General features: G+C 43.6%; 1 protein-coding gene across 1 annotated transcript in view; it reads left to right on the top strand.

Annotated features, from left to right (window-relative positions):
* The window catches only part of UBTD2 (ubiquitin domain containing 2), a 44,646-nt gene that overhangs the window by 17,368 nt on the left and 2,526 nt on the right, over positions 1–24,752 (top strand). The window contains exon 2 of the mRNA XM_066560215.1: positions 7,589–7,825. Within this exon, the coding sequence (XP_066416312.1) occupies positions 7,589–7,825 (237 nt within the window). The remainder of the gene's footprint in view (positions 1–7,588; positions 7,826–24,752) is intronic.

The raw sequence follows: 24,752 nt of genomic DNA on the forward strand, positions 1-24,752 counted from the left end.
GGCTGTGGCCACCTCAGCAGATCCTGCCTGGGCTGGGATGAGCTGGGATCTCTGGAATACCACAGAAGGAGCAAAGATTCAGATTTCCAAAGCTGAAGCTTTTGTTTCTTGCTGTAACACTGCTGACTCCTTTGAGGGGTGATGAGTGATGAGCTGCCTGGAAATCTCCTGATTTCTTCTGCAATTTCTGCTGAAAATGATGGGAGAAATTGAAAATACAGTGGAATAGCTGCTAATTAGAGTCATTTTTTCTCTTTGTCCAGCTCATTCATACACCTCATCCTCTCATGCTGAGAAGCCTCTGTATTGACCCAGGGAAGGTTTAATGTGTAGACAAAGGCAGGGGTAAGCTGTCCAGAGCTGCCTGGAATTACCAGAGGAACTGGTAATTGCATTTTAAACTGCATTTTGCTCCCTGCAGCCTCTTCTGGGCAGCTTTTGGGGCTGAGTAGGAACTGAGGAGGAGCAGGGAGGGATTCCCTGCCCAGCCGTGTGTGCCAGGCTGGGGGCACCGGGTGGCACCAGCGATGGGTTGTCCCCCTTGTCCCCAGAGGCAGCAGCACATGGTGTCTGGCACAGCACAACCTGCCTTTAGTGCTTGCTGCTCCTTCCCCTCTCCATCTGATCTTCTGTTGGTGTTTATTTCCTTCCTTTCCTCACCTCCTTTCAGGTGGGGAAAGGGGAAATGGCACAGGGCATGGCTGGGGGGTTCTTTCTGTGTCTCTGCTGGGTTTGCTGCCCTGAAAAGCACAGTTTGTTACTTGGCTCAGAATTAATACCTTTGCCTCAAAATTAATGCCTTTGCCTACACTTCTATAATGTTGCTTTGAGTCTGCAGCCTGGTGTTCTAGTACACAACTATTTCAAGATATAACCTGAATTTCTACCAGGGAAGTAGTGTTCATTTTACCCTCATAAAAAACCATAAAACTTGACTTAGTTTCAAGCATTATCTGTCTATCTGTATTTATTTGGAAAGTTCACACAGGCTCCCTAGAAATGTTAATTCCTTTCCTTGTTAGGAAAGCTTAATTGTCCTAATACTTCACTTTTAACTCTTTGCCACTGTCCAGTGCCACTTCTGTTCCAAAATCCTCTTCTTGCCTTGGAAAAACGTAACCACCTTAAGAAGAAAATTGCTGAAAATCAGCAATAAACAGATAAAATTCTGCCATTTTCCTGTCGTTGGGTACGCCTGTACTATTTAATGTAATTTAAATTGTGTAAGCCTGTGTTGCTTAATGTAATTCAAATTGTCTGCTGCTTAAGTGCAATGAATTTTCCCTTTCTCCCTCCCTGTTTTCCCTGGGTTTTTGCACTTTTCCTTTGTCCTGGCTCTTCCAAGCACTGTTGTAATTCAGGATTACACTGGAGAACAATGCAAAGAAAATGTTTAGGATGAACTGTGTGATAGTGATACCAAATTACAAGGTACCTCATGAGGAAATTGGAGCAAAATGGGTTTCAAATGGGACTCATTTGATGAAGTAGAGAAGTGCTGGGTGATTGTGGGGAGGGGAGCCCTTCGGGGACTATTCCTGACAGAAACTTTCTGGGTAGCAAACTGTTATTTGCATTTCATTTCTGATAGAAAAATACTTTGTTAGCAGCTGAGCCTCAACAGGGAAGCAATCTGGTAAAGAAAATCGTTTTGATCATTGGTTCCACTTGAAAAACATTTCCTCAGCTTCTCCTGGCTGCCTTCAGGTCACTGCTGAGGTTCCTGCTGGGTGGGCTGGGGGTGTTTGCAGCCCCAGGGCAGCCTGGCTCTTCTCCCCCCGGCTCTGCCGCCCTGGGGCTGTGCTGGTCCCTGTTCATCATTTCATGGCCAGGCCCCCAATCCCATCTTTCCCACCCACAGCAGCTCCTGAACGTGGCATTCCCATCCAGACACTTGTGGTGATCTTTTGTCCTTCTCTTGGATGTTCCTGCTCCTCTCCTCACAGGGCACTCCAAACCTTTTTCATCTCTCACCACTTAAGCAGTTGGCTTCATCTCTTGCATATTTTCTTAATCAAGACAAAGGAAAAAAAAAAGAAAATACTGTATTTTCTTTTATTTATTATATATTCTAATAAATAAATGATATAAAATAAATAATACTATAAAATAAACAATATTATATATAATATAGTCATTTTATATATAAAATATAATAATATAAATAATACAAAATAAACAATACTATAAAATAAACAATATTATAAATAATGTATTTATTATTATATTCTATAACATAATAATATGTATAATATATAATTATATATAATAATATAATATATAATATAATTTTATATATAATATATAATATAATAATATAATATATATCAATATAATATATAATACAATTTTATATGTAAAAATATAATAATATAAATAATATAAAATAAACAATATTATAAATAATATATCCATTATTATATTTTATAATATAATAATAAATATAATATAATAATATATAACAATATAATATATAATATAATTTTATATATGAAATATAATAATAATATAGATAATATAAAATGAACAATATTATAAATAATATATTTATTGTTATATTTTATATATAAAATAAATCTTGCCAGATTCTCCTATTGCAACATTTCACCATTTTGATCTTGGCACGTTTGCCTGTATCTGCTCCTAACTTGTGTTCACTGGTGGCCTGTCCCTCCCTGGTGCTTTCTGGCTGTGTGTCCATCCTCCCCCCAGTCTGCAGGATTGGGAAGCACAGCCAGGCCCTGTTCTTGTAGCTCCAGCTGCTGCTGAACCCCTGGAGATCACCAGCCTGAGGTGGAGCATGTCCAGTCCAGGTGGCTCCTCCTGGGTTTTCCATGCCCTGGGTGGGTTCTGTGTGCCTGGAAACTTTTCCACCACCAGACTGGACCAGTTTCCTCTGCTTTTTACAAAAGCTGTAAAAGACTAATGCTGCAAGCAACATATGCTTGTGTTTCCAAGGCAAAGGAGGAAATTCACTGTGGAGCGCTTGCAGGGATGGAACAGCCAAATTTGGTCCTAATTTTAGTTTTAGAAATAGGTGAAAGATGTTTGAAGGATGGGGTGGGAGGGAAAACTCACGGAAGGATGATGGCAGCAGAGGTGTTTCCACAGATAATTCAAATTTGAGCTCAGCTGCTTCAGGGCTGTTTCAGGTCTCATCCAGGGTTACCTGGCAGGTCAGGGAGTGGGGAAGAGGAAGATCCAGGTCACACTTGAAGCAGAGATCAGTTCTGCCCTCCTCCAGAGCTCTGAGCTGTCCCCTGGCTCAGCTTGGCCGTGTTTGATTTGACACAAAACCCTCTGGGGCTGAGATATTCCCAGTTTGATGATGGAGTGCTGTAATTCAGGTGGTATAAATTAGGAAGTATAGACTTTGTAGCTGGATATTGGCTTTTAATACAAGAATCCTGTGGTAGCAGCTGCTCCTGCTCATCTGGTCCCCCTCAGAAGAGGCACCAGTGATATCCACAGTGATATCCACAGTGATAGCGACATAACAAACACACCAGCTGCTCCAAAGAGCTTCCACAGAGACATTTCTTGACATCCTGTTAAGAAACTGATTTAAATATCTGGGTTTATCTGCATAAGGAGCAGAGATAACCTTCCAGATTCATTGCTTTGATGGGAAGCTGCGGGGAAGGGAAATAAATTCACAATTCAGGTGATAAAACAGTCTGCAAGGATTGGAGAAATACATTTTCTCCTTCTGAAAAATAAGACTTTGCAGCCTGCCAGGAGTTCAGTGGGGCAGACAGGAGCAGCTGCCTCAGGGATGCCAGGGTAGCAAGGGCAAACAGGGAATGCTGCTAAATCCCCCAGGAACAGCTCATGGCTTGTGTGCCACTGCTTTGGGGCACTTTGAGGCATTCAGCGGAATCATTAGGATTGGAAAACAGAACCATTAGGGCAAACAGGGAATGCTGCTAAATCCCACAGGAACAGTCCATGTGTGCCACCGGTTTGGGGCACTTTGAGGCATTAAACAGAATTATTGGGATTGGAAAAGAACTTTGAGAAGAGTTTGTGGCCAGTCTTTGATCCATCACCTTTCCAAGCAGACACGAAGGGAGGTTTGGAGCCCCAGGGAATTCCTGGAGGTGGCCCTGGGTGCTCTGGGCTGGGGACAAGCTGGGGATGTGGCACAGGCTGCATTTGATGGTCTGGGAGGGCTTTTCCAGCCTAAACTCGGTGCATTTCTTACCCTCTGTGGGATGCACAGCCCCACCCGCACACCTGAGCTGCTGGAACAACAACCTAGCTCATTTTGGAGTGTGGCTGCTGATATTTCACTTTTTGAAAAGTAGACCAGTGCTGATTTCCGTATTTCCTTCTAAATAAATCCCTTGCCAAAAATATCAACCATTGGTCTCTGCTGAGAGGGTGACCTGGAGCATTGCTTCAGACAGAACGGGCCTTCTTCTTGGCATTTGGAAAACAATTCCTGCTTTCCAGCAGGGTATTAATAATTTCTTACTCGTGTTGAAGTGATGTAAGATGAAAAATTAATGTGGATGCTGCTTTCTCTTCTGGATCCTGCAAGCTGCTGGTGCCTCTGATGGGTATGGTTTTAAATGAAGGCAACGTTTCCTTCTGAGCTCTAATTTCCTTCCAGAGTGAGGAACAGAAAACTGACACTGTAAATACTTTTAAGTGGTTCAGACTGTTGATGTTTGTTTCTTTATCAGCCTTGTTAACAGAAAAGGGAAAGTGCTTTGATGTGGTCCGAAAGTTTGGTTGTAGAAATTCGCATGTTTTGCTTTAGTGACTAAAACATGGGCTGGAAAGAGAAATATTTGGGCCTTTTTGCACATTATTTTTTTTACATGGAATAAGTTTCTCTCATCCTTTCTGCCCCATCTAGCCACAGAGCTAAATAATGAATATTTCTTCAGGGAAGGCATAAAGCTTTTTGGGATCCTTGAAGCACTTCTATTAAATGATAAACACACCACAGATCTTTTTAAATACTGGCTTGTGCTGAAGCCAAGTGGTGTTTAAAGGCTCAGTACTGGGATGGATGGCTTGTTAGAGTGGATTTGGCTTTGGAGCCATTTGGAGAGTCCCTTTCTTCCACCAGCCTTTCCTTCCAACTTGGAAAAGAAAGAATTTATCGCTGGGTTTATGATCACTGCTGTGTGTGTGGGAAGGATGGGATCTCCAGGGAGGAGTTATTGGAGGCTGTGAGGATCTGAGCCTCTGCTGGAGTGAGGATAAATCAATTTTTAATAAATCTGGGTGCAGTCTGAGGCAGAGTGGGAAGCAGGGAGAGGAGTGGGCTGCTGGATTTGCAGTGGGGCTGCAGGAAATGCCTTTAACCTGCTTCCATAATTGATGGCTGGGGACAAGGAGAGGGCCCTGTGGGACAAACCAGCATCCATTGAGTAGATGCAAACAGATGTGAGCTCAAGTGGAATGGAAAAAAAAAGATATCCACTGACCCAAATTTCTTGCAGTGTGTCCTGTTCTGTCTGGCTGAAAATGTCATGCTCTGGCCGCTAATCCTTAATAAGGAAGCAATTCCTTGTTGGAGTGTTTTTCTCGCATATGTTTTTAGAATTTTAGCGTGTACAGGGTTTAATGCACAACCCCATTGCTTGAGGCTGCCCCAGCATCATCCTCCAGGCTTGCTCAGCTGAGCCTTGGACTGGGAAAGGCCGGGCTCTGCCAGGAAACTTGGTGTTTTGTAAACACTGGGGCTTGCTGCTCTGCAATCTGCTAAATGGTCAGCACTGCTTTGAAAAGCAAATGGAAGCAGTCCCATGGAAGCAATCCCGTGGAAACAAAAAGCAATAAATGCTTGTGGTCACTTGAAAGCATTTAAAAGTTGATTATTGTTGTGTTCTGCGTGGGACACGAGGAGCAGCTGGAGTCGGTGGATGTGGGCCATGCAATTGTCATTTGCTACTTTTAATTAGGAGCTGACTTTGTTTCTGTGCAAATGTAGGAGGCCACCGGGATGGGAGGGATGGAGCAGCTCTGCTGGGAGAGCTGGGATGGTTCAGCTGCAGAGGAGAGGCCTTGGGGTGACACAGTTGTCTGAAGGAGCTGCAGATGGAGAGAAAGGAAAAGATGGAGAGAGAGGCTTCCCAGGGGATGGAGGGACAGGACACTGGGAATGGCTTCACACTGACAGGGAATAGGTTTAGATTGGATATTGGGAAGAATGGCCCCATCCCTGGCAGTGTTCAGGGGCAGTTTGGATGGGGTTGGAGCACCCTGGGGTAGTGGGAGGTGTCCCTGCCCATGGCAGGGGGTGGAATTAAATGATTTTTAAGGTTCCTTCCAACCCAACCCATTCTCCCATGTTTTTTAATCCACAGAAAGCTCATTCCTCTGCATAGTTGGCAATGTTGGCTCACCAGCAGGAATCCTTTTCAAACTCCTCTTCTCCATGCCTTACACTTCAGGTTCATGGACGTGTCTGTCAGCCTGAGCTAGCAAAGGAACCTGATCATTCTTTGCTTGTATGGGGTCAGATTGGATAAAGGCTTAACCTCCTGTTAGGGCTTTTGGTCTCCTTAAAACCTCTGTGAACTTGCAATCTCCTGCTGCAGCACCAGGCACTGATGGGGATGAGAGCAGGGAGTTTTAATCTGTCAACTTTTATACCTGTGATAACCTCAAAGAGGCTATTACACAAAAACAGCTGTAGTTAAAGGGAAACAAATGGGGTTGTGTTTATTGAGAAGGAGGAAGATGCTCTTTAAACCTTGATGGATTCCTGGATTTCCAGGGGAAATCAGCAAGCAGGAGGATGCATTTGCACAGAAACAAAGTCAGCTCCTAATTAAAAGTAGCAAATAACAATTGCATGGCCCACATCCATATCACCTCCCTTCTCCTGAGCTCCATGATGCTTTGACCTCTTGGGGAAATTGAGGAGACTCAGAGTCTGGGTTTGACCGTACAAGACCGGTAAAACCATAATTCTCTCAAGAAATGAGGATCTGAACCATGAGCAGTACATGAATAACACCCCTCTCACTGCATCACCTGGGAGGTGAGGAACAAAAAGGACCAGGCTTGAAAATTCAGCTCTGGGGATGCCTTGGGAAGGCTGAGCCAGAGCAGAGGCTGGACAGCGCTAAAGAATAAAGCAGGGATTTATTGAAAGGATCTCCTCAATGGACACCCCTTGGGCAGCACCAGAGCCCAGCCAGGGCTGCACCCAAGATGAACCAAAATGGCCCCAAAATGCACGGCCGGGCACGGGCTCTGTCCCTGGGATCAGTTCTGCTCCATTTGCACCTTGCAGTTCATTGTCCCATTCCAGCTTCAGCCCCTGCAGTCCCACCCTGCTTGTTTTTCTCTCTCCAGCCCACGGGGTTTGTGCTCCTGGGCTGAGATTTGGATCATTTGTCCTTGGTGCCCAGCTGGAGCAGGAATTGTTTTGTCTCCCTGCTCTGTGCACAGAGCTCAGCATGCCCTGATGTGAAGCTCAGACCCACACACTAAAGCAGCACAGAATCTGCTGAAAAATACAAAAGCTAAACCTGAGGCATCACTGTAAATCCAAAACAAAGCAACCAAAGGGAATTCCGTGGTGTTCTTTTGATGATTTCCCTTTTTTCTTTGTCCCCCACAGTGGCCCTTGGTCGTAACCAGCCCCTGAAGAAGGAGAAGCCCAAATGGAAGAGCGATTACCCCATGACGGACGGGCAGCTCCGCAGTAAGAGGGATGAATTTTGGGACACAGCCCCGGCCTTTGAGGGCAGGAAGGAGATTTGGGATGCCCTCAAGGCTGCTGCCCACGCCTTTGAGAGCAACGACCACGAACTGGCACAAGCAATCATTGATGGTGCAAACATAACACTACCCCATGGTAGGTGCAGCTCACAGGATGTGGCCTCTCCAGAGGGGTTAAAATCATGATGGTTTTACCCCAAAAATCAGTGATGGAATGGTTTAAAATATCTGGGTTTCAGTGTGGATGTGCTCCTGTTCAGAGTTTCCAAGCAAAGTGGTGTTAATATGCAGAGGGACCAAGAAAATCTGCTTTTTGTGGTAGTTCCTGCAGTGGAATGGATGATGTGGTCCCAGGGAATACTCAGCTTGAGTCTGATCTTTGCAGGCAGCACTTGGGACTTTCTGTAATCTCTTGGAGCACCTGGATGCTCCAAGGCACCATTTTCATAACTTCTTCCCCAGCTTCTCTTTGTGAGGAAGTAGATTATTTTTCCCTCCTGATTTTATGAGTTTCTTTGGCACTTGAACTGTTGGGGTTTTTTTTTAACTTTTTCTTCTGAAGAGCCTGAAAAAAATCCCCAAAACTTTGGGGCTGGCAATCTGCTGTTAGATCCTGTGTGAGATAAAGTGCAAGCTCTTATTTTGGGTACTTTCCCCTTTGTTTTGTTATTCTGAATCCTGCTGGGTGGGATTTTTTTTTTTTTTCCAAGAAATATTTCCCTTACTCCACAATTCTGAAATAAATCACTTCCCTATATTCCTAACAGAAATACACTGAGAGGGGGCTGGCAAGAAATTACTGATCAAGTCACCATTTGGATAAATGGAAATAATAACTCAGAAATTGCATTTTTGCAGACCTAAGGGAGTTGCTGCGTTGTTTTTAGTTGCTAAAATATCAATTGTAGGTGCCAGGAAAACTCAATTTATACATGGGGAAGGTGGAATAAAATCCAGGTTACTTTTCACTGTGGTGTGTCCCTTACATCTGCAGCCCTCAGAAATTGTCTTTAATGTGGGAAAGTTCCTCTCTGTGAGGGTCTGAGTCTGTTTGACCACACCAAAGCCTGGTAAAAACATAATTCTCTCAACAAATGAAAATTTGGAGGCAGGAGCAGCGAGGGGGATATTATTTCTATCATGAATTTGATGAGCCCCCACGAGTGAGCTGTTTTGGCAGCGTTGGGTCGTTCATTCAGCAGCACTTCAGGGGCAAAACACCCAATTTATGGCATCAAACCCTGCAGAGAAGGTGCTTGGCACGCTGGGGCTGTGCTGCCTCCTGTTAGAGTGGCATAACAGCTGGTGGCTGGGAGGGAGGAGGTGGAGAAATCCCAAGCTGAAGCAGTTCCATCCTGCCTGCAAGGCTCAGTCTGGCTCTGGGGGCACAGGGCAGTCCCTGGGGTGGCTCAGGAAAACAGAGGATGTCTCATGGGCAGGTACAAGGCTCCCAGATTTGGGAAGAAAAAATGGATGTGAGCTCTTAAATCTGTTTTTCCAGCAGTTTGCTTCGAGTCCTGCCTGCTGCTGGCAGGTTATAATCTGCTTTTTAAGGCCCACATGCAGAATATTCAGAGTATCTGAGAAATAACTCAGAAATCAAAGCTGTACCAGGGGCTCTGCTGCCCAAGGCAGGCCTGGCTTGAGGCTGAATTCCAAACACAGAGAATATTTACAATTTTTATCCAGGATGTGGAGCTTACTGGGGATTTTTCTACCCACAGAATTGCATTATTTATTTTTATTCAGCTTTCTGACACGTTTGGGCATCGGCTGTTGGCAAAGTTCTCCCTTCAGTGTGACCTCCCCAGTCCAGAGAAAGCTGCTGCTCCTAGAAATCCAAATATTCCCTGGTCAGTGCCATGGGTGAGGAGATGATGGAGCAAATCCTCTCATTGTTTTGGGCAAAACTGGGGAACAGGGGGAATGGCTGTGGGGAAATCCAGCTGTGGTGTCTGCAGCAGGATCCTGGGATCTCGTGGAGCTTCCCTCAGATTCCCCATGGAGCTGCTGGGCTCTGCCCGCATGGGCACCTCTGGCACTGCTGAAATTCATCTTTTAGCCCTTTGCCCTTTTTTTTGGCTTTTTTTGGGTTTTTTTGGGAGGGGTTTGGGGGTTTTTTTTTGGTTTTTTTTTTTGTTATTTTTTGGTTGGTTTTTTTGTTTGTTTGTCTGTTTTTTGTTTTTGTTGGTTTTTTTTTCCCTTTTATTTTTTGGGGTTTTTTTAGGTTTTTTTTTGGTGTGGTTTTTTGTTTTGGTTTTTTGCTTGGTTGGTTTTTTAGTTGCATTTTTTTTTCTTTGTTTGTTTGTTGGGTTTTGGGTTTTTTTGTTTGGTTTATTTGTTGTTTTTGTTTTACTTTGTTCTGTTCAGTTTTGTCCTTTTTTTTTTTTGGTTTTTGGGTTTTTTCTTCTGGATCTCTTTACCTGCCCACGCTCTGTCTTTTATAAAATAGTTTGGATGAAAATTAAGCCTCAGGCTGGGCCAGGGCAGGCTCAGGGTGGGCACCAGCAGGAATTTCCCCATGGAAAGGGGGCTCAGGCACTGGAACTGCCCAGAGAGGGTTGGATCCCCATCCCTGGAGATGCCCCTCTGTATTCCTGGTGGGAATCTTAAATATTTCCCCAAGAAAACCCAACATTTGTTAGATAAGTTCCTTTAAATCTATGACAAAAAATGAAAGATTTCTAAAAATTATCATTCTATATATATAATATATTATATATTAATAACTTTTATAATATACATTAAATAATATATAATATAATAATTATATATAATAATATATAATATTAATATAATATATATGTATTTTATATATAAATATATAATAATATATAATATCGTATAATAATAATTTTTGGATAATAAATAATATTAGATAATATTAATAATTATAAATAATAAAAATTAGATAATAATTTTATATAATTTTAATATATATATATATATATATATATATATATATATATATATATATATATATATATATATATATATAATATATTATTATATTATAATTTCTTCTTCTGCAAAATGCTGCAATGCCAGGGGCTGTGGTGTTTCATTTATTATCTGTGTGTACAACAAGAGGCTTTTAAAAATAAAAACCCAGGGCAAGCCTCACATCCACATCTGCCTGTCCCTGGGTTCAGGCCAGGGGCTCCTGAGAAAATGAAACCTTGCAGAAAGGGGAGGAGGGAGAGGAGGAGGCTGGGCAGTGAGGAAGGGCTGAAAAATCCACATTTTGCACCCAGGGACTCGGCCTGAGCCGATGCTGCAAAAACAAAATTGCTTTTTTTATGCCAGAATCCTACAGGATTCTGATCCTACAGGAAAGGGAGGGGAAAATAATAATAAAAAAAAAATCTCTTGTGAGGCTGCTTTCAGGCAGATGTGTCACTCCTGTGCTGTGAGGAAGACTCTCCCAGTGTAATTTTTCTAATGGATGCCTTTCCTGGCTGCTGCTGTTATAAATAGCGTGTAAGAAGTATTAAATAAATAAATAAGCTTGTGAGATGGGCTTAGCACTTCTCATCTATCTTGGGTGACTCTGTGGGATGGGTTTAAAAATAGAAATAACGCTATCACCAATTTATACTTCTTTTTTTCTCCTCCTCCTGTTTTAAGGTAGCGCATCCTCCATATTTTATTAATGAGTCCATTTCAGTTTCATGCAGAAGAGTTTTCCATGCTTCTCAGCTATCAAACAGGAAATCTTGCATTTAAAAAGTAGTAGTATTTTAAAATAATCTTAATGTTGGGCTGAACTTGTCCTGTAAGTCATTAATATTAATTGCAATCTGGCTGGGATTAAGTGGAGGTTTTGAATTCCAGCCTGGACACTTCATGAGCTGCAGCAGAGTTCCCAGGATATTGGGGTTAAATATCTCAGAGATTGCATCTTTGCAGCCCTTGCATTGCTTTGCTTTATTGCTAAAATATAAATTGGAGATGGCAGAAAACCACAATTTATACAGGGGGAAGTTGTAATGAAATGCAGGTTACCTTTGATAGGGAATAAATACAGGTTACCTTTAATAGGTTAGAAAATAAAAGACATAAAATTTACCAAAATAATTAAAAAAAATACAATTAAAAATTTACAGAAAAATAAATACAATAAAATAAAATTTACTCTTAAAGCCACTCCACCATGAGCTTTGGGTTGGGCTGTTTTCAACCCTTCTTAGGCAGTCAGTTCCAGGATGGACTTTTCACCTCAGGATATTGGGGTTTAGCTCCTTCCATGCTGTTGGAGTGGTAAAAGGGTCTCTCTGCTGAGTTTTCAGCTTTCCTGGGCCTCCAGACACAGCTCCTCTGGCCCCAGCTGCCTTTTCCTGGCTCTTCATTTACTGAGATCCCCAAAAGTGGGATGGGAATATTTCCCTGAAATGCTGGGGAGAAATAAAGAACATCACTGAGATATCCCCACTCTGAATAGAAAATTTTCTTCTCCTTTGGGTGAAATCTGGATTAGAAAAGCCTAAAAAAAGTCCTAAATAACAACAAGGAAAGCCCTCAAAGCCAAGAGCAGCAGTGTGGGGAAGGCATGGGGGGTTTCCCACAAATTCCCAATTCCAGCAAAACTCTGCTAATTCAATCGCACACAATCCCAGAATTATTTAGGTTGGGAAAGGTTTCCAAGGTGCAATCCAGCTTGTGGCCAGCCCCACCCTGTCCCCTGCAGATCTCTCAATCCCAGATTGATCAATGCCACAGAATTATCAGGTGGGTCCAACATTGCCTCCAAGCAAAAAGCAGAAATGCAGAATTGCAGCTCTGGAGCTGCCTGATTTCCAGGAGGAACACACAGCTCTGGAATCTGCTCCCTGGACACCTCCAGGGATGGGCACTCCCCCAGCAGCTTTGGGGTTTGGGTGTTTTTAACATTTATCACTGGTACTCAATATAAAAAATTGCCCTCTGCTGTGTTGAAAACTCCCTTTTTATTTATGTTGATGAAAATCTCCATTTATTGAGCCCATTTATTTTATTTTATGTTGATGGCAAACTGAGCTGTCAGTGTGTGCTCACAGCCCAGCAAGCCAAGCATTAGGATTGAAAATTGCACAGCAATTCAGAAATACCTGCCACAAAATGCTATAAAGTGTAGGAGGCTTTTACCACTGACCATTCCATGGATGGCTCCTGTAAATTAAAGAGCTCCAAAAGTGGAACTCTGTCCTTCTGCAGAGCTTTTTGTATGGTGGCAATATTAGAGTTACCTGCTGTACTGATGAATTTGTGATGGAGTGAATCTGTACAGTGAGTTTTGCTGTGGAACCTTTAGCATTTAAATTGAATCCCCTGTGAACTGCTGCCCTTAAAACCACCAGCTCTTTGTGGTTTTTCTTCCTCTTGTCCTTGAAAATTTCTGTATCCATTGCTGGGAGTTAAAGCTGCAGGAATTGCTTGCTTGTCTGAAGAGGCTTTTTAATTATCATTCAAAATCCTACTTTTGATGGATTGCATTCTCTCCACACATTTCAAACATTGCTGGACAATGTGTTTTTTCTGTGAGGATACCAAATACTCGCTCAGGTTTCTCTAATGCCCCTTTAAAATGATATTTTGGTGACTGTGGCTGTCTAATTTTAGATTCCAGCAGAGTTATGAAAGCTTTGGGAGGTCTGACTATCAAAGCCTGTCTGTCAGTGTGATCAGCAGTAGCACTGAGAGCAAAATGCAGCCCATGAAAGTTAAGCAAACTCTAAAATCTGTAGTGAATATCATAAAATTTACAGCTGAGCCTCCTGGTTTGTTGCTTTGGGGTTTTTGTTGGTTTTTTTTTGACTAAACTCTGCTCAGGAGACAGCAGTTATTAGTTCCAGGGAAGCTTTTTCTGGTTTGTTTTTACATCAGTTTTAAAAAAAAACAACCCAAAAGGCAAGGGATTAAAACCCAAAATTGCTGCTGTCTTGTGAGGAAGCAGACAAGCTGCTGCTGGCACTGAGGCTGTGTGTGCATTAGGAGAGTGCTTTTATTTTGCTTTTTCCTCTACACATCCACGTCTATTTTTAAGGGTTCTTGACGTCAGGCCCCCTCTGTAGGCTGGGAGGCTGAAATGGGGAGTGAATGCATTGGGAATTTCATAAATCTTGAGTCCCTCCTGCCTCCCAGCACCCAGGCATCCTCTGGGGAGGGGCTGGGAGCTGCATCCCAATTTTGGGTGTTCCAGCCCCTGTCGCTGCCTGGTCAGCAGCACAGGGCAGGGCCAGGGGTGACAGAAATGGCTCTGCTGGCTCTGCTCCTGCTCCTCTGGGCTCCTGCTGAGCTGTGGGGGAGCCCAGATCACCCCAAAATCCAATACCCTGAGTGGGGTAGCCCAACTTACCCCAAAATCCATTTGCCGGAGTTGGGGAGCCCCAAAATCCATTTCTCAGATCACCCCAAAATTCAATACCCTGAGTGGGGTAGCCCAACTTACCCCAAAATCCATTTCCCAGAGTTGGGGAGCCCCAAAATCCATTTCTCAGATCACCCCAAAATTCAATTCCCAGCTCATCCCAAAATTCATTACCCAGAGCAGGGGATCCCAGCTCATCCAAAAATTCAATTCCCAGCTCATCCCAAAGTCCAATTCCCAGAGCTGGGGAGCCCAGATCACCCCAAAATCCATTTCCCAGCTCATCCAAAAATCCAATTCCCAGCTCATCCCAAAATCCATTACCCAGAGCAGGGGATCCCAGCTCATCCAAAAATCCAATTCCCAGCTCATCCCAAAGTCCAATTCCCAGAGCTGGGGAGCTCCTCCCCAAACCCCATTTTTTGGCGTGTGGGATCCCAGCTCCTCCCCAAATCCATTTCCCAGCTCATCCCCAAATCCATTTCCTGGAGCAGCTCTGGCTGCTCACCAAGTGCCTCCTGCAGAGGAGCAATCCCCCAAATCTCTGCCTCTTTCAGTGCCCAGGCACAGGAGTTGCTTTTTCATCCAAAGGAGGGATCTCAGCTCCAGGCTGAGTGCCTGGATTTGGGATTTCCCTGCTCCAGCTTCCCTCAGCCTGCTCAGGCCACAGTGGCAACTCATCCTCCTCTGCTGCCCCTTATTTTGGTGATTTTTGGCATTTTCTGTGTCCATCACAGCTGGAAAAATGGCTTTTTCCCCTTGGGAATGGCCATAGTTCTAGTCAAGGATGTGCTTTGTTGTTGTGTCTCCAAATTCCTCCTGACCTTGAGAAAGAATCACTTTGCTCACAACCTCCTGCAATGAAGATGCTGCTTTCCATCATTTCTGCAGTGATTAATATTTCTAAAATAGATCACAGCATCCTTTCTGAGGGATGCTTAATTCCCAATGTTTTCTTCAAGTGGAAGGAAAATGAATCAAACCCTCAGGATGTAAAGCAATTGTGGCTGGCTGGAATATTTATTTATATATCTAAGTGCAGGTTAGAAACTCTCAGCCCTTCAAATAAAAACCCCACTTAGGGCTCCATCCTCCAGTTGTTTTCCTTAAATTTCCTTAAATATCTTTAACTTCTGCTCTTGTGTTTTGAAAGGTTTTTTGAGGAGCTTTGTCAACAGAATTCTTGGGCTCTTCTGAGTCTCTTCCCCTGCAGCCCTTGCCTCTCTATTTCCTGCCTTTGGTTTCAGTTTGTCTTTCTGCTGTGGGGAGGATGACTGAGCAGCACTTTTCAGAAATGCTCTTTTAGGTTGGTTTTTTTTTTAACCATTAATGTGTGACCAGAAAATTGCAGTTAATTCCTTTAAGGGAAAAAAAAAAATAAAAACCAAAACAAAAAAAAGAAAACCAACCAAAAAAAAAAAAACCCACAAAAAACAAGCACAAAACCCAAAACCAACCAAACAAACAAACAAAACAAAACAAAAAAAAAAAAAGAAAACCCCAAGAAACCCCAAAATCCAGATTTGTGCCAAAAGAACTTCTCAAATTCCTCATGGAGGAAGCTGCTGGTTGTTCTGGGTGTTGCAGGAGTGTCTGCTTCAGGTGAATAACAGTCCTGTGCTATCTGATGGTGGTCAGGACGTGATGCCTGCTTTATTAAATATTCCCCAATAGCATTCAGGACATGCTGCTTTATTAAATATTCCCCAATAGCATTCAGGACATGCTGCTTTATTAAATATTCCCCAGGAGTGGACATTTCCTCCGTGATTGGCTGCTTCCAGTGGAGGGGCTGAGGATCAGCTTCACCTGCCTTGCTGTCTGCTTGGGGAATGAGAAAAAGAAAGATGAACTGTTTAAAATGGGAGTGGGAAATGAGGTTTAAAATGGGTTTTCCCCCTGAAGATTCCAGTGAGAGCTGTGGTGGTCTCCAGGGGTGGCTCTGCTGGCTTTGGAGTTGTGGTTTGCAGTGGGTTTGGTGTTCCTGGAGGGATTGGTGCCCTCAGTTCGGTAAATGGGGGGCTCAGCCTGACCTAAGGGTATTTTATTTTGATATTTTAGTAATTTATTTTGATATTTTAGTTGCTAGAATGTCAACTGTACGTGCCAGGAAAACTCAGGAAACGTAGAATAAAATCCAGGTTACCTCTCACTGTGGTGTGTCCCTCACATCAGGCTGCAGCCCTCAGAAATTGTCTTTAATGTGGGAAGGTTCCTCTCTGTGAGGGTCTGAGTCTGTTTGACCACACCAAAGCCTGGTAAAAACATAATTCTCTCAACAAATGGAAATTTGGAGGCAGGAGCAGCGAGGGGGATATTATTTCTGCCATGAATTTGATGAGCCCCCATGAATGAGCTGTTTTGGCAGCGTTGGGTTGTTCATTCAGCACAGGTGAGCAGCACTTCAGGGCAAAACACCCAATTTATGGCATCAAACCCTGCAAAGAAGGTGCTTGGCACGTTGCTAAAATATCAATTGCCTGGGTGTCCCACCTGCTTCTGGCTCATCCCACTCCTCCTCCATCACCTCCGCTTGATTGTGGCCAAAACTTTTGGCATCTTCTGCTGGTTTGGCTTCAGGAATTTAAATAATTATAATAGGATGGTGACTTTTCTCCAAAAGGCAGAAGCGGGTGAGCCCCAGAAAGTTTCTCCCTTTAATCTTTTAGGCGCAGGTAATGGTGAGGAAATCGTGCCCGAGGTGTCACAGAGAACATGGGCTGCACTCATGAGGTATTTCAGTATTTTTAAATATTCCACAACCTCCTCCAACAAATACTCGGGCTGATAACTTGGAGTCACTCAGAGTGTGTTACAGATAGCTTGACCTCTGGAAAAATCCGAATTTCAAAGGATTTTATGCACCTAGAGCTGGGAGCTGCTTTTTGCTGACTGTTAGCATGGAGAAAAATCTTTCCTTTTTTGCTGAGCCCAGCCCAGAACAAGCAATGCTTGGTTTGTTGCTTTTTTGCAAAGAAAACCTGCAGCAGAATGAACTCTGTGTTTCCACCTGTGTTTTGACTCCTTGAAACTGCACAGGAACAATGAAACCTCCGAGCTGCTTTTAATAATTCCTGAGTGATCAAGGAAGGTTTTTATAGAAGGTCACAGGTACAGCAAGGCCTTGGATTTTTAACCTTTTTTGGGCTCTCACCATCTGTGCAGCCTCTGCTCAGGGCACATTCAGGGCATGAGGCAGCACCAACATTCAGTCTTCCACCTTTGTGCTTAATCAATCCTTTTTCCTCTTTTTTTAATTTTAAATAAGGGCCACTTATTTTATTTTATTTGATATTTTATTATTTATTTATTTTATTTTTATTTTATTTTTTAATTTTTATTTTATTTTATTTTATTTTTTAATTTTTATTTTATTTTAATTTTTATGTGTTTTATTTTATTTTAAATTTTGTTTATTTATTTTATTTTTATTTTATTTTTTAATTTTTGTTTTATTTTAATTTTTATGTATTTTATTTTATTTTAAATTTTGTTTATTTATTTTATTTTTATTTTATTTTTTAAATTTTTATTTTAATTTAATTTTTATGTATTTTATTTTAATTTATTTTTAATTTTATTTTAATTTTATTTTAATTTTATTTTAATTTTATTTTATTTATTTTATTATTTTATTTTATATGTTATTTTATGTTATGTTATTTTTAATTTTATTCTTTATTTATTTTCATTTTCTTTTCATTTTATTTTTATTTTTTTAATTTAAATTTATTTTTTATTTAAATTTATTTTATTTTACCGTAATTTAATTTAATTTTATTTTTTATTTATTTGAATTTATTTTAAAGAAGGGCTCCTGCTCTGAAAGAGCAGCACCGTGGAGGTGAGGAGCAAATAAAGAACACTCAGATCTTCTGTAACCTCCTTTAATCCCCTCCACCCCCACAGCCTGAGCCAGCCTTGTGCTGCAGTTTTATTTTCGGATGTGGGCACTGCTGTGGGATCCTGTCAGGCTGCTTGACCTCCCTGGAGCCTTGCACATTTTTGCTGGTGATCCTTGGAGACTGAGCATGCAAATGAGCGAGTGCCAGGCTCAGGGCAGGTCCTGGAAGGGCAGCAGGTCCTGGAAGGGCAGCAGGGGCTGCAGGGAGGTGGGAGCAGGAGGAGCAAAGGTGCAGAGCAAACCTTGGTCTTTGGGTCATTCTGGGCTCGTGCTGCCTTCAGAGGCTGGGCAGTGTTAGAGGAATAAAGGATTATTTAATTATTTAACCCTTATTAAAAGGATTCACCTCATGGCTCCATCCTACAGTTGTTTTCCTTAAATATCTTTAACTTCTGCTCTTGTGTTTTGAAAGGTTTTTTGAGGAGCTTTGTCAACAGAATTCTTGGGCTCTTCTGAGTCTCTTCCCCTGCCGCCCTTTGCTCTCTATTTCCTGCCTTTGGTTTCAGTTTGTCTTTCTGCTGTGGGGAGGATGACTGAGCAGCACTTTTCAGAAATGCCTCTGTCCTGCCTTCAGAGGCTGCCTGGAGCAGAGGCTGGGCAGAGTTACAGCAATAAATTGGTTTTTATTAAAAGCCCTTCACAGGACACACCTTGGGCAGTGCCAGAGCCCGGCCGTGGCTCCACCCCAGATGGATCCTGGCCACGAGTTCTCACACTTTGATAAGTTTGGGTCCATTTCCACGCTGGCTTCATTGTCCAATTCCAGCTCCAGGTGATGCAGTCCCACCCTCCCAGGTTGCTCCCCTCCATTCCCTGTTGTTTGCACTTTTGGGCTGAAGCTGCAGCGGTGTCCTTGGTCCTGGGGCTGGAAAAGGATTGTTCTGTGGGACTGAGCTGTGAGGAGAACCTGCTGACACCTGATATGGAGTGCAGAGTTCTGTACCAATGCAGTGCAGAGGCTGGGAAACAGGAAAGCTCAAACTGAAGGCATCGCTTGCCTTCTCTCCCTGTTGCACCCAGCTGAGGGAGTTGTTCCGTTTGAGGACTTTTCCACCTCTGGGAGGCCACCCCACGCTCCATCGGAGCCAGCGTTTGTTGGGTGTTCAATCTGAGAGGTTGTCACTGCTGCTGCTTTACCTGGAGCTTTAACAAGAGCTGTATCAGCCCTAATTTCCCTCCAGATCCATTTGGAGCTCAGATTAAACTCTCTGAAATCTCATTTTGGGCAGGGGATTGTTTGGAGGCTGAACTCCCTGCCAGGAGTGCACAGGAGGTGGAGCAGCTCGAGTGCTGTGCTCAGCAGTTGCTGATTGAACATCCCAACAAGTCACGGTCAGTCTGTGCCTCCTCTCTCTCTGCAATTCCCTGGAATGAGGTTGGAGCTGGGGAAATTTGGTCTCTGCTCCAGGGAACAGGGACAGGAGCAGAGGGAACGGCCTCAGGCTGGGCCAGGGCAGGCTCAGGGTGGGCACAGCAGGAATTTCCCCATGGAAAGGGGGCTCAGGGTGGGCACTGCAGGAATTTCCCCATGGAAAGGGGCTCAGGGCAGGCTCAGGGTGGGCACCAGCAGGAATTTCCCCATGGAAAGGGGGCTCAGGGCAGGCTCAGGGTGGGCACAGCAGGAATTTCCCCATGGAAAGGGTGCTCAGGCACTGGAACTGCCCAGGGAGGTTTGGATCCTCGTCCCTGGAGTGCCCAAGGAATTCCTGGTTGTGGCACTTTGTGCACTTCCAGGGACACAATCTGTCAGTGTCAGTGGTTGGCAAGAAAAAGGAAATTTCTGCCACGTGTATAATGTGAGCCTCCCCTTTGGTTTCCATTTGAACCATGCCAGTTCTGGGATTTGGGATGCTGAGTGCCAGCTGTTCACTCTGGATTTACAGGAACAGCAGACTGAAAAAATCAATGGTAACCAAGGCAGTGACAACTTGTGTAAATCTGAGTTCAGCCTCGCCCTGAGCAGGTGACCTGGGGACTTTAAACACTGCCAGGGCAGCTGTGCTTGCAGGGATGCAGTGCAGCCTCAGCTGGTGAGGATATCCTGCTTTATTCTTCTCCTCCAAAACCCTCCAGCCCCTTGAAGAAGCTGGATAATGCAGAACAGCAAATGTAAATGAAGAGGGTACACAGAGAAGCTCTTTTACCGACCATTTTATTTTTAAATTTTTATCTAAGAAGCCTGTCTAGACAGGCATTTATTTTCATGACATGCAAAGCAGAGTAGTAGATGAATACTTCATTAGTAAAATGACTTGTCATCTTTGAACCCTGATGGAATATCTCTTGGAAGCTGTTCCTTCCATGCAATGTTAGATCCAAGTTTTACAGGGATATGGAAGTAGCAGTACATATGGTGTTGTTAACATGACAACTACTGAGCATTAGTGCATAATTACTTTATTTATCAAAGCCACTGGTGGAAAGCCAGTGAAGTGCACAGCCTGGAGGAATGTGAGCTCTGGTGGAGCTGTTTTAGGGAAGGATGAGGTGGTTTGTGGAAGTTTGTTACACTGCTGGGAGATTTGGAGCTTTCTGGTGTAGGTCCCTTCTTCCCTGGTCTCCATCAGGTGAGTGAGGTGGGGTGACAGATCCCAGCTCCTCTGCAGAGGAATTCCTCCTCTAAGAGGAATTTTGGGGGATTTGGTTCCCTGAGCACCCCTTTCCCCCATGTCCCATCCCTGTCCCTCTGCTCTCCCCTCTCCAGCACATCAGGCACCACGAGGGAGGCACAGCTGGGGCTAAAACCTGAACAAAAGTGCCTCATTTAGCTAGGGCAGAAATTCCTCTGCTTCAGAAGACTGTGTTAATTATCTTTCACCTTCAGCCTAGTTAATTAGTGCTAATGAGTGAAGTGATGCTGGTGCTGTGCTGTGATAAAGGGAGAGGATCAGCAAGCCCAGTGATGCACATGGCACACGTGCAGCAGGCTTTGCCCAAAATTTGGGTTTGTGGGGACCTTAAAGCTCATCCACTGCTATCCCCTGCCATAGCAGGGACACCTTCACTGTCCTGGCTTTTTCCAGCCTGGCCCTGGACACTTCCAGGGATGGGGCAGCCACAATTTCTCAGGACAAGCTGTTCAGTGAGGAGCCTGCCCTGTGTTCAGGTGAGCTGTGCTTAGTTTGGGGCAGGAGGGCTTGGATACACCTGAGGGATCTTTGGTTGCATTCTCCAACTGGGATTTGCTCTTTAAAAGTGTTATTTTGGTATTACAGCATGAGGAAAAACTTCTTTCTGTGGAGTGTGGCAGAGCCCTGGAGCAGCTGCCCAGGGAGGCTGTGGAATTCCCTCTGGGGACATCCCAGACCCACCTGGATGTGTCCCTGCGTCACCTGGGAAGGGTTGTACTGAAGGTGATCTCCAGAGATCCCTTCTAACCCCAACCATTGTGTGACTGCAGGAAGAGCAGCTGGGCAGGATCCTCGAGGTTGGGAAGGGTGTCAGAGTCTCTTGACCTCCCCCTCTTTCCAGTTTCAATCCCTGTGTGTCACAAGTGGGGATGAGCTGCTCCTGCTCACCAAGCAGCTCCTGGAGCCCTGGCATCTCCTGCTGCCTCCTGGAGTTCTTCTCCAGCATGGAATGGAGCCAGACCAATAATGTTCCCATAATGGAAGAGCTGTTTGTCAGTGGGTTTGAAATGAGAATTATTAAATGCTTAACACTCATTATGTGCAAAGCCATTCCTTGAGGAGCTGCAGTGCCGGAGGCAGGGTGGGGATGAGAGCAGAGCAGTCAGGATCCAAACTCAGGATCCAAACTGCACCTTTGTCCAGGAGCTTTCTGCCAGTTCAGATCTGCAGAACCCTTGGAAACTGAGTGTGGAAGGAGCACAGGAGGGGCTTTGTGTGGGTGGTTTATTGTCAAGTGTTTCCCCCACACCATTAATTCTTTATTGTCCTCTCTACACCGTGCAAGGCGCTGACTTGCACGAGCATTCCCACAAATTTCCCTCTGGGAAAGGGGAAAGCCACTCTGGTAACAGCAGCCTCGGACACTTCCAGGGATGAACTGAGCAGTTTCTGTTGGGATTAAGTCAGGAAGAGCTTTTTGGTGTGAATTCCTCCCAGTCTGGGCTGCCTGCAGGTGAGTGGAGCGCAGTGCTGTGTGTGTGTGCTCCTGTCCCAGCCCTGCTCCCCCTCTGCAGGAGCCACCCTCCACCTCTCCCACGTGCTCCTGATGTCAGCACAGGGATTTTTTTCCTTATAAAAATCTTGTATTTCCCAGCTCAGACCTAGCATCAGCAGCTAATAAAGATGAAGAGAGAATTCAGCTTTTCTGCCTCATCACTGCTCTCCAGGAGCTGCTCTGCTGTAAGACCCAGAGACTTCTTTGTTTTCCTTCTGAATTTCAGGCATCAGTGATTTATATTGGGTCCAAATCAATACTCCACAGGTGAGAGCTCTGCTTTCCCCAATTTATTCAGCAATCCAGGCTCAGCTTGGCTTTGGAATGGAGATTTTCAGTCAGAAAAACAACTGAACCAGCTGTTCCTTGGGCAAATGTGTTATACACAGACAGTCTCTTTAAATTAGCTGAGTCTCACTGCACTGCTACATTTTGGGTTGTGTTGTCTTAATTTCTCTTCCTGCAGCAAATCTGGTTGAGAGAAGGGGGAAAATAAAATGGAAATCTGCTTAGTTCTTAAGTTTTGGGTGTTTCTGAGCAATGCTCCTCAAAACTGGTCTAAAACTTGAAGGCATTTTATGAACAGAAAACAAGAATTTTCCTGAAGAGAATGGTGTGCAGCTTAAGGAAATGCCAAAATACCATTTCAAGTGCATTAAAACTTTTCATGTTTTCAGGTGAGTGTGACCATATTTTCTTGATTTAATAACTCCTGCAAAAGTTGCCCTTCCTGTCCTTGAGAGCTCTTAAATTGTTGGTCCTGCAGGAGGATGAGTCCAAACTCTGAACTGCCTAGGGCTGGAAGCAGTGCTTTAACCAGTCCTTTTTTCCTTCCAAATCCAGTGAAATATCCTCATAATCTTCATAAAACAAAGTTTTTGTGGCTGGCAAAGCAATTAATTTCAAAATGTTCCCGTTCCCTCGTGCTTGATGATCACATCTGCTTATTTTTCCCTCTGAAATTCTCAAGCTGTCTCCTACCTGGATAACAACCAACAAGAAGCTCTGCCTTGTAGCTCCTTCCAGAATCCCTCACTCTCCAAGCCCCTGTTAGCTCTGAAATATTAAAATAATCCCATCTGCTGTTGTTTTTTGCATTGTCTGCCACCCTTCCTTCCTTCCTGCTGCCTTCCTCCCAGAACCTGCCCCTTCCAGAGGTTTCTTGGGATGATGCAGCAGTGAAAACTCCAATCCTTGAGGCTTTGGCATCTGAGCCTCTGTGCTTTGGGGAAGGGAAGGGAAATGAGGCTCATTTGGGATTTGGGATGGTTGTTCCCTGCAGCTCTGAGCATCTCTGTGCTGCCTTTTCCTCCTGTGCTGGAAGGACCCTGCTGCCTAAGGGACAGAAAAACCTGACAAATATTTCTTTCTCTCTTGTTTTCCACTCTCTCATTAAAACTTTATAGTCTTTCAGTGCCCCTTCCAGCTACATGTGGTCCAGGCTGCTGTATCCTGCAGGAAGGATCAGAAATTTGATTTTCAGTTAGAAAAGCAATGTTGTGTTGAGATGTTTGATTTTTTTTGTGTGTGTGTGTGTGATTTTCAGTTAGAACAGCAATGTTAGGAAGTGTTCTCTGGTTGGGATATTTGATTTTCTGTGATTTTCAGTTAGAACAGCAATGTTAGGAAGTGTTCTCTAGTTGGGATATTTGATTTTTTTTGGTGATTTTCAGTTAGAACAGCAATGTTAGGAAGTGTTCTCTAGTTGGGATATTTGATTTTTTTGGTGATTTTCAGTTAGAACAGCAATGTTAGGAAGTGTTCTCTAGTTGGGATATTTGATTTTCTGTGATTTTCAGTTAGAACAGCAATGTTAGGAAGTGTTCTCTAGTTGGGATATTTGATTTTCTGTGATTTTCAGTTAGAACAGCAATGTTAGGAAGTGTTCTCTGGTTGGGATATTTGATTTTTTTGGTGATTTTCAGTTAGAACAGCAATGTTAGGAAGTGTTCTCTAGTTGGGATATTTGATTTTTTTGGTGATTTTCAGTTAGAACAGCAATGTTGGGATGTTTGGGGACTTGGGACAGGGGACATTTCCACCAGGATGAATGGAAGACTGGGATTACTGGTGAGGTTTAATGACCTGTTCCACATTAAGAGTTTGGTAGAAACCATTTCTCAGCCTGGGATGGGACTGTGGGGTTTTATTGGCAAGAGCTTTCCTCTGCTCTGTCTCTTCCTATTTATTTATTTTTATAGCTGCAGACCTCCAAGTTAGCTGCTGTTTGAGAGGATTTGTTTTAATATTGCTTATCTGATGATGATGAAGGAATCCAGTGTTTATAGCATCAGCTTTGACCTCCATGTTAGTTCAGCTGGGCAGCCAGATAAATGATGAAGGAATTCCTCAGCAAGCTCCCCCTGTTATTTAAAATTAACTCTTTGAGGAGCTCTTCTAAAGCTGATGCATTCTTTTAAAAAGAAGTGGCTTTTGAGGAAATTTTAGCTTCTTTATCTACACTGAAAGGCTGTTGAGGTTTGGATTTTGGCTTGGTTTTAGCAGCAAATTTGTTTCTATGTCTGGAATTTAGTCCTGTGACATTTAGCAAATAGATGAGGAGTGAAATGAGCGTTGTAAAACAAAACTGAAGTGTGGGAACTCTGGGATTGGGTCTGTAAAGGGCAAAGAATCATAAAAGGGTTTGGGTCCAGCACAGCTTTGATAAAAGTTGGTTTGCTCTGAAAT

The sequence above is a fragment of the Molothrus aeneus genome, chromosome 15, assembly GCF_037042795.1.
Source record: "Molothrus aeneus isolate 106 chromosome 15, BPBGC_Maene_1.0, whole genome shotgun sequence".
Lineage (NCBI taxonomy): Eukaryota > Metazoa > Chordata > Aves > Passeriformes > Icteridae > Molothrus > Molothrus aeneus.